Source organism: Trypanosoma brucei, chromosome 7 (assembly GCF_000210295.1).
Source record: "Trypanosoma brucei gambiense DAL972 chromosome 7, complete sequence".
In the NCBI taxonomy this organism is placed as follows: domain Eukaryota; phylum Euglenozoa; class Kinetoplastea; order Trypanosomatida; family Trypanosomatidae; genus Trypanosoma; species Trypanosoma brucei.
This window is the reverse complement of record NC_026740.1, coordinates 746,662-759,510: the sequence shown is the minus strand read 5'-3', so window position 1 is coordinate 759,510 and position 12,849 is coordinate 746,662. Positions and strand designations below refer to the sequence as shown.

Genomic DNA, 12,849 nt, shown 5'->3' with positions numbered 1-12,849 from the left:
TTCAATTCTCTTCCCCTCGCCCGTAGTCCGTCGGGCACTTTGCATGAGCATAATGTTGATGGTACATGGAACGGGTATCGCCTTCTCCCCAGAGACACACAGTGCTTTTGTTATATGTGTATTTGTTGTGATTACCACGCCACATTGCGTAATACGGTAGAGGGTAAACAAGACCCTTGAGATTACCTACGTGTGGGCGAAGACGTGGCTTACGGGACAAGGCCAGTTGCGCAGGCAGAAGCCCAACCGTCCGCAATGACTCCACACTGTAGTGCTTAGGTGGGTTTAACATGATCCCCACCCTCCACTACTCTTTCGTATCTAACCTCTCCACAATTGTGCCTCTCAAGTTATTCAACGCTATCCACTTCTTTCGTCACGTTTCCCTCTTTCCCTACCCCCTCTTTTACCACGAGTGCTTCCGCCGACAGAATATAGAAAGCACCACAATGTACGGCAGGGATTTGCAGGAGAAATGATAAGATCACAGCACTGCTGCGGAGGGAGGTTGAGTAGCCATTGAAAACATAGAAGTCACAAAAGTAAGAAAAAAAAAGATAATGGTGAAGGCCAAGGGATAGAAAAAGAATAATAATAATAATAGTTTCATTACCAACAGTAAACACAACTGCGGAGACACCTAACAATGGCAACCAAAATATTAATTAAGGATGCTTTACGGCCACATTAGTGTAACAAAAAAGGAAGAGAGAATTAAAAACAAATATAAGGTATTTAAAAAAATGGTCTTCAAAAACAACACAACAACAACAGATCACATCAGTAGATCCACAGCAACACCAACCGAACATTTACCCAACTGCGGCATATGCGCTCAATCGGAAACAAATAACGCGGCGGCACGAATCTTGCGAACAAACCGTGTCACCTGAGGCGCCACCAACCGCTCATATTCACTGTTGGATGATAATCGTTATTCCTCCTTCCGAGCACGACGAACTCTCGTAGTGACTGACTCACCGGGCATCAGCCCAGAATCATTGCCAATTCCACTGTTGCTCGTGGCAACTGATCCAGCAGATAACTTACCGCGTAAAAACAGCACTAAAGCTGCGAAGAATATTGCCAACATGGCCACGGCTACAAGCACGTACATCATGTGATAACTCCAAAAACCAATGAAATTCAGCTAACTCAATGGGAACAATTCAACAGTGACAAAAAGACAACAGAAGTGAACAAAAAAATATGATTTAAATGGGTTACAATAAACAAAGCAGATAAAACACAAGCATGCAAAAATACACACGTGTACGAAAGCGGTAGTTGGTCAAATCATCCTTACAAGCATCATTTATTATATTCATATCGACTCTCATTCCTCTACATCATGCTACATGACCGGGGTACGGTACCTAAGAAACCTCTAGTGATAATGAGACACCTTGTATTATGCACCACATGTATATAGAGCGATAACAAAAAAATAAGTGCGTACACGCTTATAATTGTAGCGATACGTGTTTTTTAAAAATCGTAGAAGCCAGAACACATAAATATATGTATATATGTATATAAACGAATGAACAAAAAAGTAAAGAAGTGCAGAAGCATGAGAAGAGGGTGGAAAGGGTGGGTAACGAACACGTCGTGCGTGTAACACCACTTACCCCAACCACGACACTTTCTTCAATACATTTGCCTCGCTAAACGAAGGGAAAACATGAGAAACATACATTTGTTCATATTAACCTCACGCGGTGCCCAAATTAACCTAGTGTGTAAAAGGTAAGAAGTGGAAAAGCGTGGCGAACAAAAAAAGCAGTTGGATAACAATATAAAGGTGCCCCAAAACCAACATGTATATGCATGTATTGCAAAGAAATTGGTGCTTAAAGGAGGGTGAATAACACCAAGAGTGTAAATAAGATCAGTCCATGGAGGAATACATGTGTGTGATCAAGTACGGTAAAAATATCAACGCACTTTATTTAAACACCTTAAAGCGTTCTTCATCCGGCATGTACGTCTTCTCGCCACACTTTTCCAGTGGCTTTCCAAATGGCATTTGTGCATGCATCTCCCATGTTGCCGGAAGCTTCCACTCCGCCGTCACCGCCTCACCGATCAGTGATGTGTAGTGCTGCAGAGACGCACCGATGCCTTTTTCCGCAAGTGCCGTCCACACGGCGAATTGAGCCATACCTGATGATTCAGTTGACCACACTGGGAAACCTTCTGCGTATGCGGGGTACGACTTGACAAGCCCTTCAACAACACTTTTATCCTCAAAAAACAATATGGTACCGGCAGCGGGGGCGAAGCACCCATCAATCTTTTTGGCGGCCTCATTGTAGGAATCGGGTTTCACTGTCGCCTTTAGTTTATCCTTCGTTAGGTTCCATAGCTTTGTGTGTTGCTCTCCAAAGAGGATCACAGCACGTGAGGATTGGGAATTGAAGGCTGATGGGCATTCACGCATCACCTTCTTCACCAGACACGCAACCTCGTCCTCAGAGATTGGGAGTTCCTTGCTTAGCTGATATACAGACCGGCGCATGGTGAAAACGTTTGTAAGATATATTAATATTCCTGTTTGGTTAGTCTTTGTTGCTTAAAATGACACTGGGGCAAGAGAGAAGGATAAAGATAAGGGAAGAGTTTGGGTGCTAGTACAAAAACACAGAACGTATTTGACAAAGCGGCAGTGAACCGGTATGCATACACATGCTCTCCTTCGTGATGTGACCCTTGATGTGCAGGAATGTATAGTGTACCGTACCTTTGCTGTAACCAATCGTCTGAACAACTTATGGTACAGTTGATTGAGCAACCAGCCAACCGTTAATTATGGCTATTTCGACCAATGATTTGCAGCAGCTTTCTTCCCAGTTAGCAAAGGCATTCGACCACTGAGGGTGTCCTTGCATATCCCTCTGTACACTGAAAATTGTGGAGCCACTGAATTTACCGAGCGCACAGAGAGCCGCGGCAGCTGCCATGTTAATGAGAACCTCAGTGTAGGTCACCTCATGTCTATCTGGATTTGTTGCCGCGGCTGGAGTCACATCCACGTCGTCGTGTGATGAATCCTCATCCTGAAGACACTCTGTAGAACTGTGTCTCAGTGAGGTGGAACACGGCAAAGCAGTGTCGCTGGAACGCTCCCGCTTTATATGATACTGCTGTTCCCTGGATATTTCATCATCCACCGCAACTCCCCTATCATGTGCGCTAAGTGGAGCCAGTGGCGGGGTAAGACGGGTTGCAGAGTTGAGACCCTCCAAATTTTTTCTGTACTCTGGAGCAAGTTCTTGCAGCCGCTTCTGATTGCCTGAGGAGCCCTGTAAGCCGGTGCGTTGTCCCTTCTCTTTGTGAAACATGTATTCCACAAGAAGCATACGTTTTCCTAGTAGCTGCCGTGCAGGACTGCTTCTGTCGGACATTATTGAGTATAGTGCGTTCGTTGCGAAGTAGGTGTACTTCATTTTAATGGGTCGAATGATCTTCACGTAGTTGTGCACCTCCAAGTGCTGGAGAGCCTCAACGACCAGTAACTCCAACTCACACCAAACGCCGAGCTTGTCGCTGATGGAGTTGTTTGCTGCTTCTTCAGCATTCTGCCACTCGGGGAGGTACCGGGACGTCTGTGGGGTTCTCGACCACGTGTATACCGTGGGAGCGCTGAAGCACGTACCAGAGCATACTGGGTTTGGGAACGGGGACGTAAGACATATATCTGCTGCTGACGGCGGGGAAAACAACCCAGGGGTTGCCCGCTGCGTATTCAAGGCATCCCTGGGATGTGCATTTGTTGACGCAGTTGATGATGCGAGGCCGCCAACCTCCGGGGCGCTCCTGCTTCCGGGAAAGTTTACAGGATGCAGCGAATGCGCAAATACCGAATGTATAGCACACTGGCTGCTTGCGGGAGAAAATATACGTCCTTGCCTTTGGAGTAGCTCATCACTGTCTTCGTACCGTTCGCACTCCGCAGCGAGTACCTGTACAATTTGGCGAATTGTACGCCTCCCATCAACAATCCTAAAAACGTCGTGCATAACTAAATCCACGTGTTCAAATACCTCCGGCTCATACGCGGCTACGGGAACGGGCACTTCATCGAGGGCGTGCTGCTGGGGTAGATGGGGTGGCGCCCTGTGACCCACGGGAATGAAGAACGTTTCGCACAACCTTAAGGAAACGGTATTTTCTGTCGCCCATGGTCGCGGGCACTTAGTTTCACCCTCCTTTGGGTCAGTTCCTAAAAACGTGAAGAGTTCCTCCATTAGCGCCTCCAGAGGTGTCCACTGCATCCCGGAGGAATCCTGAGGTGGTGTTAAGAAAACGTTGACCCGTGACGTCCCCTTGGCATACCTAAAGAGCGCTTCGTCCCCGGTTGGTGGGGAAGCAAAAGACGTTGTACCTACCACGCTGTGTATTTCAGCACTTACCCCACCACCATATTCGTGAAAATCACTGCGAGAGGGCTGGCCGATCAGGTCATTTTTCGACTGCTGCTGTTGGCAATCTCCACGGCTGGGACAATGCGTAGAAAGCCTGTGGGAAAGGCCGCGAGACATGTAGCCGGAGCGCTGCTCCGCTTCGCGAAGCCCTTCTACGATTCTCGTCAAGACAAAGCTATACGGTCGGAGAAGCCGCTCTACCGTCGCTGCAGTAGCCGTGACAAGATTGGTGTCAACGGCAAAGGCGAAGCACAGTGTGTACCGCAATGTTTTTCGTTCATAGTGGACACCAGATATCTCTTCTGGATAAAACAAGTACAGGATTCCGGACTCAGCTTCCACCAGGCACATTACGCGACGGCAGAACTCAGACTTCGGCACAAAGACATCGCTAAATGCTTCAAAGCGGCCAGCATTCGTTGGAAGGTGCAACATGTCTTTGTTCCTGCTGCTATCCTTGTTTACGTCACTTTGTACATCACGAGGTTGGTCGTCCCCTCCTTGTTCAAATGGGTTAACTGGTGCAAAGCAACTGAGGTAAGGCCCTTTAACCACGTCCAGTGCCATCAAGAGCACGCTGTGAAGGTGGAACTTCATTTCATACTCCCACCGGTGCCGCGTTATCACCTTCTAATATATGTGTTTATGTATAACCAACCACCGAAATACTGCTCACCACAGGCGGAGAGAATGCAGAGGAAGAAAAGGATGACCTGACAGGAGTGAGATACACCGGCACAACACGGTAGTTTTAGTGTAGCGATTGGGGCGGTTGGTTTTGGATGAAGTGGCCGCAATCACAAATAAAGTGTTGCATAGAGTGTGTACATGTGCACATCTCTTTGTATTTGGGCATTCTTGTGATCACCCGCATGCCTTGACAGAACGAAAATAACACACGTTACCATAAGAGGACAAGAAAACAGGAATACACGAGAACAGCTTGTTCCCTGTTTCCCCGCTCCGCCACCACTCCTTTACTCCCATGGTTCACACCAAACAAAGAAAGTTTTGATAACTTCCCACACCTGACCTTCCGCGACCCCTTGGGAAGGGGGGATGAACAGCTAAAAGAATCAAATAGCAAACGAAAACCACTGGGACACTTGTGTAATAGCGGTAGCAAAATAATGATAGTAATGGTACAACCCGATCACTGACTCCGTTACACTTTAATTTACTACGCTTTTCTCCAACTTCTCTCTTTTCTTCCGCTGTAATATCTTGACAGTGCAGTGGACAAACTATCGGACAACCACGTTCATCGACTCGTATAACCCTCGAAATCCACCCACCGACGATATGGGACCCTTCAACCCACTCTTCGTGCCATGCAGAAGCGTGCTTTCTTTGTGTTTACATCGTTACTCTAACCATATCCATTTTTCTCCCCACCACAACTTCGCTCCAATGTAAATCGACTCCCCTGAAAAAAGAAACTTTATGCATAGAAGTCTCGTTCTCCCCCGTTGTCGACCCTGTACTTCTCTCAGAACTATGTATTCCATCATTTTTTATTACATGAAAAAATTACCGCCAGGCCCCCGCCTCCCCAGCTCACCAAATGCAAATACGCACACACAGGCTGAACGAGCACGGTAAACAAACCAAAGGGTAAAAAAGATGTGTACCGACTGGAACATAAGGAAAGAAGTGGGAAAATGTAACGAATCGGAAATTACTGAGGAACTCTTTGTCACTTTCACGACCTAGGCCCACGTAGCTGCAAAAAAAAAAAAGAGAAAGAGTGAAAAGAGGACAAAACACGCAACGCGGGAAATAAAAGAAAAGCGAGGAGTGAGGACATAAATCTGCTGACAAATACGGCACCTCAGAAAAGTTGCGGAAAGGCATTTTGCACCATAGCGACAGACCGGCATCATCCCTCCCCGTCGATACAACCCTGGATTTGGCTTACCCCGCCATTAGACTCTTGTGTTAGGTTCGCCTCACCATTATGAGAGGTCGCCCCTCGCTGCATAAGGGCAATCTGGCGATCCATATCAAGGAGAGAGGCTTTCTGTTCCGTTATTGCTTCCAGAAGCTCCTTGTTAAGCTTTTGAACTAAACGCTTCTGCTGCTCAATGGCTTCCTTTTCACGCGCTGCCTTTTCGAGCCACTCGCTGTCTTCGCCTCCACATCTGACGTTGAGGTAGACATCCGCTTCGTGCATCTGACTTAAATCAAGCAACCGCCGCTCCACCTCACAGAATTCTCTTTTTAACTTTTGTTGCTCCTGCTGTATGGTAGAAAACTGAAGCTCCGTGTCTTCCAGCCTACGCTCAAGCGACTCTTTAACTTCAACAACGCGATGCAGCTCAGTCGTCAAAGTGCAGTGTCTTACTTTGGCCTGCCGCACTTCCTCCTGCGCGATGTCCACGTTGTTGCTCTCCTCCGCTAAGGCAGTACGCAACGTCTCAATCACATCCTGCAATTCCTGTAACCGCGCCTCGTACTCTCGCACAATTTGCGTGCTCTCAAACAATGAGGCCTTACAACTACTCTTCACACGCTGTACCTCCTGCTGCCGTATTTCCAACTCACGCTCCATCTCGACTTGAAGATCGTGACTGCGATTGCGTTCACTTTCTAGTTGGGCACTTAACATATCTACCCTCTCTTTGTACAGTGTCATCTCACTCGATAGATCTTCTAAACTCCTTTCACCACTACCTCGGCTAAAACGTTGGTATTCCTCACCTCTACCATCTAAGGTGAGACCACTAACAGGATCGTCAACACTCAGCGACGGTTCACCGAACACGTCACGGACTGCCTGTACCTCCGCAATTCTGGTGATAAGCATCTCGTTGCGCTGCTGCTGCGCCTGAAGCTCCTCCTTCAAGTCCTCTACCTGTCGTTTAAGTTCCTCGCACTGCTCCACAGTGGTACTGAGTGTCGCCTGAACGGAATTTCTGACCGCTATCGCCTCCTCCAGGGAAATTTCCGCAGTCTCTAACTTCCGAAGAAGTCGTTGCTGCTTTTCCTCACCCTCTGCAAAGTTAATCCGCAGTGACAGTATCTCGTCACTTAACGCGGAAGCCGACCATCTCCACATCGCGTGCCGTTGCGCTGCAAGGTCCAACACGGTATTGAACCACTCTTCCACTAGCAGCAGCCGTTTACATCCCTCATTACACTCGCAGTCGCGCAGCGCTCGTACGCACACGTTTGGCCCGTCGGAGAAGGAAGAGCGCCGTGCCACTCCAGTGACGACCCCAACACTATTTGTGGGTTCGAGACTTTTAACGAGTAGGATCTTCTGATGGAAAGCGTGACATATGTTGGCCTCCCCACTGTAATAAAGTTGAAAAATATAGTACCGCTCAGATGTCTCCGTCTCCTCCAAGAGCATTTGCTCAAGCTCACCAACATCCCGTGACTTTATTTCTGCCTCCTGCTGGGAAAGAAACAACTGTTGTTCCATGTGAGACACACGCATTAGTAGGCCCACATTGGACTGTTTTTCCCCCAAGTACTCCACACGAAGGTCTTCCAACTGTGTGGTGAGTAGGGCTTCCCTTTCACTGGCACAGCTCCCATTCCGCTCAGTACTTAGTAACGTCCGCGTGGACGCCAAATCACTCTCTGCGGCCTCCAGTGCATGAGACTTTTCAGTGAGCCGACGTTGTGCCTCCTCTAACTGTCCCCTTGTAGCATCACGTAGCTTCTGCAGCTCGCGTAGTTCAAATCGCAGATTATGATTCACCTTTTCCACGTCTTCACGGCGCTTCTGCTCCTCTTTCACACTTTCCGTTAGCTTCTCTACCCGACGCTCTAATTGTTGGTTGCGAAACTGCAGCTCGCCAACAGCTGCGCAACCGGAGTCGGCATCTCCCTCAACAATCGAATCACTGCTAATACTAGCAACATCAGTCTTGAGCATACCACATTTCGAGCTATTATTGAATTTGAAGGCACCACTGGGTGACGCTGCCCTTCCTCCAGAGGCGGCACGACCTCGAGACAATTGTACAGTTGACTGTGGTGTCGCTTTGCCGCCTCGCAACACTTCCGAATGGTGACGACGCTTCCACTCCTGCACCTCTACGTCCTTCTTTGAGAGCATCTCCTGCAATTTAACAATCTCCGATCGCCGCCTTATCAACTCTTCACGGAGATTCGTCGTGGTGGTCATAAGCTGCCGCTGTAAATTGCACTTTTCCGCGTGAAGTCGTGTGTTCTCTTCCTCAGTCTCTGCCACACGTCGCCGGAGAATCTCCAAATCAGTTGCGGGCACCATTTTGGACACTTTTATCCGCATGGCTTCAAGCTGCGTCTCCAGCTCACCTTTATCTCGACGCAACTTCCTCATTTCGCTATTTTGAGGATCAAGTATCCTCCCCTCCTCTACCTGCATAGTGAGCTTTACAATCTGCTCTCTCAAGGACGTAATCAATTTCTGGAAGCGCTGGTCTTCGTTGACCGTGGCCACATTGATCACCGTCTTCGCAACGCCGGCAAAACGAAGTGTATTTAGCGTCTGCTGATAGCAGTACGCGCTAGGAGCCACCGTAGCAAGCATAATTGTCTTGCTGTTACCACCCAGGCTGTCTGATAGAAGCCACGTGAGCGCGCTGTCCCTGTAACTAGGCACCACGTTCTTCCCCGCCTGTTTGTCCGTGAGTTGCATTATTACACGAGTAAGTGTTGTAAGGGATAGGTTGATGTTACGAGCCTCCTCGAAGCGGTCACCTGTAGCACCTGACTGCGAAATCCGTTCACTTCCCGCGAGATCCACGAGACTAACCTTACATACACGCGTTCGTGTGACAACAGCTTCCTCCTCTCGCACGGCCGACACACGTGTGATATTGAGTTGCAGTAATGCATGGCTCCTGCTGCTGTGTTCGTTCATACGTGTTTCCGCGGTGGCACGTTCTCGCATTCCACAAGTCAGTTGGTGCATGACGCCTTCCACGTCACGCACCTTAACATGGGAAAGACCCTCGACATATGGTCCATGCGTCGGGTGCTGCCGAATTCGAAGTTGAGGGGAGGGATTAGAAGAACCTTGCCGAGGTGTCAGCACCAACGACTGAGACGGCGAGGTTTTAGAGCGCAAATTCGACGGTGGGCCCATCGTGGTAACGTTAGGAGCAGAATAATCGTCATTAGTACTGTGAAACGTGGTGTGGGTGAGTAGATCACGCACGCGTTCACAATAAATCTCCAAAAAGCTACATTCCACGTTGTAAGAGATTCCTTCATCCTCTTCACGCTCACGCCTCATCATATCGAAGAGGTCTTCGCACAGTCGCTGAATAATCCCTCTCTGATCGCCCTTCTCCGAAAAACTGTCATGGGGCCCAATCATGCTGTAGGTTTTGCCGCTCCCTGTCTGACCGTACGCAAACAAACATGAGTTATACCCGGTCATAACCGAGTCATACATTAGCGGGCCGATAAATGAATAGACAGAAGTCTGATCATCACAACTTGGGGTCTGCGCAAAGCACGGCAAGCGATGAAATGAAGGTCTTACGCATGTTATTGCACTGACAGAAACCTCCGCCGTCGGAGCAGCACAAGGCACACTTGCATCACTGCTGTTGCTACTCCTTCGCACCGTTGGCGACTCTGTAGGGGAGGGGGAATGTGTCGAAGGAGAACTATCCGCTACTGATAACCTAATGGAGCTCGCGGACGGCATCTGTTGACTGTGCCCACTGGGTGTCGTAGGAAGTGGTAGAACACAACTGGGAACACTCCAGAAAATTTTGTCGAACGTAAAGACGTGGCGTTGCATACTGCCACTTACACTTGTGCTAAACCGATTAACCTGACCGACATCAGTCAGCGTGATGGTACGCGGATCCGTGACGGTAACTGTACATTCGTGAGGAGCCTCCCGGGAGTTGAACGGGCGGACGCGCACTGCAACGAGGACGGCCGACGTTTGAGACGTCATCCCCGTTGAATACTGCAAGCAAGAGGCTGCAATCTATCAGGAGTCGAAACCCACGTCGTTGGGTAGCTTAAAAAAAAAAAACAGTCAATAATATATTAAGGAAAACTGTAGTATATGGTGGGTATGAAAATAACGTTCTGTGGCAACTGATTTCTTTTCCCCGGCTCCGTGGGTTTCTCGTCGGGTCCTCAACCCTCAATTCTCACTGAGTTGTGTAAATGCGACTCTTCACGTTCCGTTGTTCTAGCGGAGTCCAATCCCTAGAAACAGTTCTGCCTTTACACTAAACGTAACTGACACTAGCGATGCTATTGACGAAATTGTAGTCGCACCTCCTCCCTGCAGGTGACACAGCACCCGGCTACCCTTCGGGCGTACAACCCTCCTCACCCTTATTTAGCCTCTATAGCGGAACCTCACTCACAGCAACCTTTTTTACGCACGGTTCCTCTTCGTCTTCTTCCTAACGTCCAGCCCACTTTTACCACAAAAAAGTAGTTGTCTTAAATACCCCGTCGCTACCGGTTTCCTCCCTCCTTAGACCCAACACGGGAACGTTAGAGTCTCTCAGAGTGAAAGCCGGTTCCTTACACGGGTGGATCGGCCACGTCACACCGAAAACAGTTGGTAATCACCCGTTACCTCCCTTCCCTTCACTCTCAAGGGGAGGGGAAGAGGAGGTGCTAACGAAAGAGGGGAATGAGAAATGGGGATAAATAAAGTAATGCACGAAAATTGATAATGATAAGCCCTTTCTTTCGTGTAGCGTGTAGGTAATCCTCTTTCCCTCCGTCGTCTTATATTTTGCGTAGTCCGGTGCGTTTACTACACCTAGAGAAGGCGACAAAAAGAAAAGAAAAATTGAGGAATGGAAATACCAAGGGCAAAGAATATAGTTCCTCGTTTTTTTTAAACCGAAAGGGCGACGCATGGTTGCCATTTACATTAACAACGTTATTAGCGGATAAACCAGACGAAGTCTATAAGATCAGATACAACAAGAAATGGAAAAGATTGCACAAACAAGGCAAGCACCCATAGAATTAGCCTCCATCATAAACATAGAGACACTGCAACACACCTTGCACAATAACAAGATTCCAACAAATCAATTTGTAAAGCCAAAAATTACTTCCCCTTTAATGCAGAAATCCCCAACTTCCCTTTCGCCCAAACACGTTTTCTTGGTCCCTCCTACAACTCTACCTTTCCACCTTACACTGTTTCCTGTTTCTTTCCTTTTGCTTAATCCTGTCGTGTTTCAATCCTCTTCACTAAACTTCGGTCAGCCGGTAGGTTAAAGTAGTGTTGTGAAATAGAGGAAGAAGAGGAAAGAGAGAAATGAAAAGGGATCATACACGATGCAAAATACAATAACGGCACAAACACCACCGTCATATCGTGATAACGTAAATGAAAAGAAAAGATATTAGTATCCGTATGAACTATCAATGAAAACACACATGTATATCAGCATGGCAATGACCAACCCAATGTAACACTCAACATCCACACCTGGCGTAAAGTGCAAAAACAAGGAGTTACACTACGGTAAGAGCTGTGAATTAAAGGAAAGGAGTAAGTGAGGTACCATAAAACAGCAACCACAACTGGAAAATAAAAATCGGTCACGGTGCCACCACCCCTAACCCAAACAAATTCCTATCCCTTACTTCTTTCTGCCACCACCCTTGCTCGCTTCCTTATCCCGTACCTTTTTAAACACAACCAACTGGTCCCACTTATAATCGTCAATTGCTAACGGATTGAGCACACGGCCTTCCGCAGCCATGCGATCTGCAGCCAACCAAGCCTCTTCCATCACCATCTGAATGAGGTCTTGCGAACTTGCACCCTCCAACACAGGTGGAACATATGACGTCCCATCCAGCCATGTCACTTCAATACGAGGTGTAATGTGATCAATGGCATAAAAGAGAAACACTTTATCCTTTGGGAATGGAGAGCGCCCTCTAATAGCACGGCGGTAGAAATCCAACACAGCTTTCTGTATGGTGTGACCATAACCAAACAACAGAGGGGATACAGTAATGGTCACCTTTTCCATATGCATAAGAAACAGGTAGCGATGCATTGTACGTGGTGCGACTACTGCAAGCGGCCGCTTGGCACCAATATGTTCTGGTGTATGCTCGGCGTACTGAACCTCTCGTTCCCACATGCTTGATGAGCTGAGAGGCGTATGCCACGACTTGAAGAGCCACACCGGCTTGGACCCTTCCGCCACGTATTGCACCCGCGGTAGCGGTTTCTGTAACATCTTACCACGCTTCACTGTAAGGTATTCAAATTCTCTTCCACCACGCCCGTAGTCCGTCGGGCCCTTTGCATGAGCATAATGTTGATGGTACATGGAACGGGTATCGCCTTCTCCCCAGAGACACACAGTGCTTTTGTTATATGTGTATTTGTTGTGATTACCACGCCACATTGCGTAATACGGTAGAGGGTAAACAAGACCCTTGAGATTACCTACGTGTGGGCGAAGAC

General features: G+C 48.1%; 6 protein-coding genes across 6 annotated transcripts; all 6 read right to left on the bottom strand.

The window, feature by feature from the left end:
- Nucleotide 1: 1 nt before the first annotated feature.
- TbgDal_VII3015 (hypothetical protein, conserved) lies at nucleotides 2-292 on the bottom strand (the record flags this gene model as incomplete). Its single annotated transcript, XM_011776329.1, has 1 exon — nucleotides 2-292. One exon carries the CDS (start codon nucleotides 290-292, stop codon nucleotides 2-4), a length of 291 nt encoding a protein of 96 aa, XP_011774631.1.
- Nucleotides 293-1,948: 1,656 nt separating this feature from the next.
- On the bottom strand, nucleotides 1,949-2,521 carry TbgDal_VII3010 (hypothetical protein, conserved; the record flags this gene model as incomplete). Its single annotated transcript, XM_011776328.1, has 1 exon — nucleotides 1,949-2,521. One exon carries the CDS (start codon nucleotides 2,519-2,521, stop codon nucleotides 1,949-1,951), a length of 573 nt encoding a protein of 190 aa, XP_011774630.1.
- Nucleotides 2,522-2,771: 250 nt separating this feature from the next.
- TbgDal_VII3000 (hypothetical protein, conserved) lies at nucleotides 2,772-5,024 on the bottom strand (the record flags this gene model as incomplete). Its single annotated transcript, XM_011776327.1, has 1 exon — nucleotides 2,772-5,024. One exon carries the CDS (start codon nucleotides 5,022-5,024, stop codon nucleotides 2,772-2,774), a length of 2,253 nt encoding a protein of 750 aa, XP_011774629.1.
- A 1,282-nt stretch (nucleotides 5,025-6,306) lies between these two features.
- On the bottom strand, nucleotides 6,307-10,338 carry TbgDal_VII2990 (kinesin, putative; the record flags this gene model as incomplete). Its single annotated transcript, XM_011776326.1, has 1 exon — nucleotides 6,307-10,338. The coding sequence occupies one exon, from the start codon at nucleotides 10,336-10,338 to the stop codon at nucleotides 6,307-6,309; it is 4,032 nt and encodes a 1,343-aa protein (XP_011774628.1).
- A 631-nt stretch (nucleotides 10,339-10,969) lies between these two features.
- TbgDal_VII2988 (hypothetical protein, unlikely) lies at nucleotides 10,970-11,278 on the bottom strand (the record flags this gene model as incomplete). The annotated part of the gene is made up of 1 exon (XM_011776325.1): nucleotides 10,970-11,278. One exon carries the CDS (start codon nucleotides 11,276-11,278, stop codon nucleotides 10,970-10,972), a length of 309 nt encoding a protein of 102 aa, XP_011774627.1.
- A 729-nt stretch (nucleotides 11,279-12,007) lies between these two features.
- TbgDal_VII2984 (hypothetical protein, unlikely) lies at nucleotides 12,008-12,790 on the bottom strand (the record flags this gene model as incomplete). Its single annotated transcript, XM_011776324.1, has 1 exon — nucleotides 12,008-12,790. The coding sequence occupies one exon, from the start codon at nucleotides 12,788-12,790 to the stop codon at nucleotides 12,008-12,010; it is 783 nt and encodes a 260-aa protein (XP_011774626.1).
- Nucleotides 12,791-12,849: the final 59 nt, after the last annotated feature.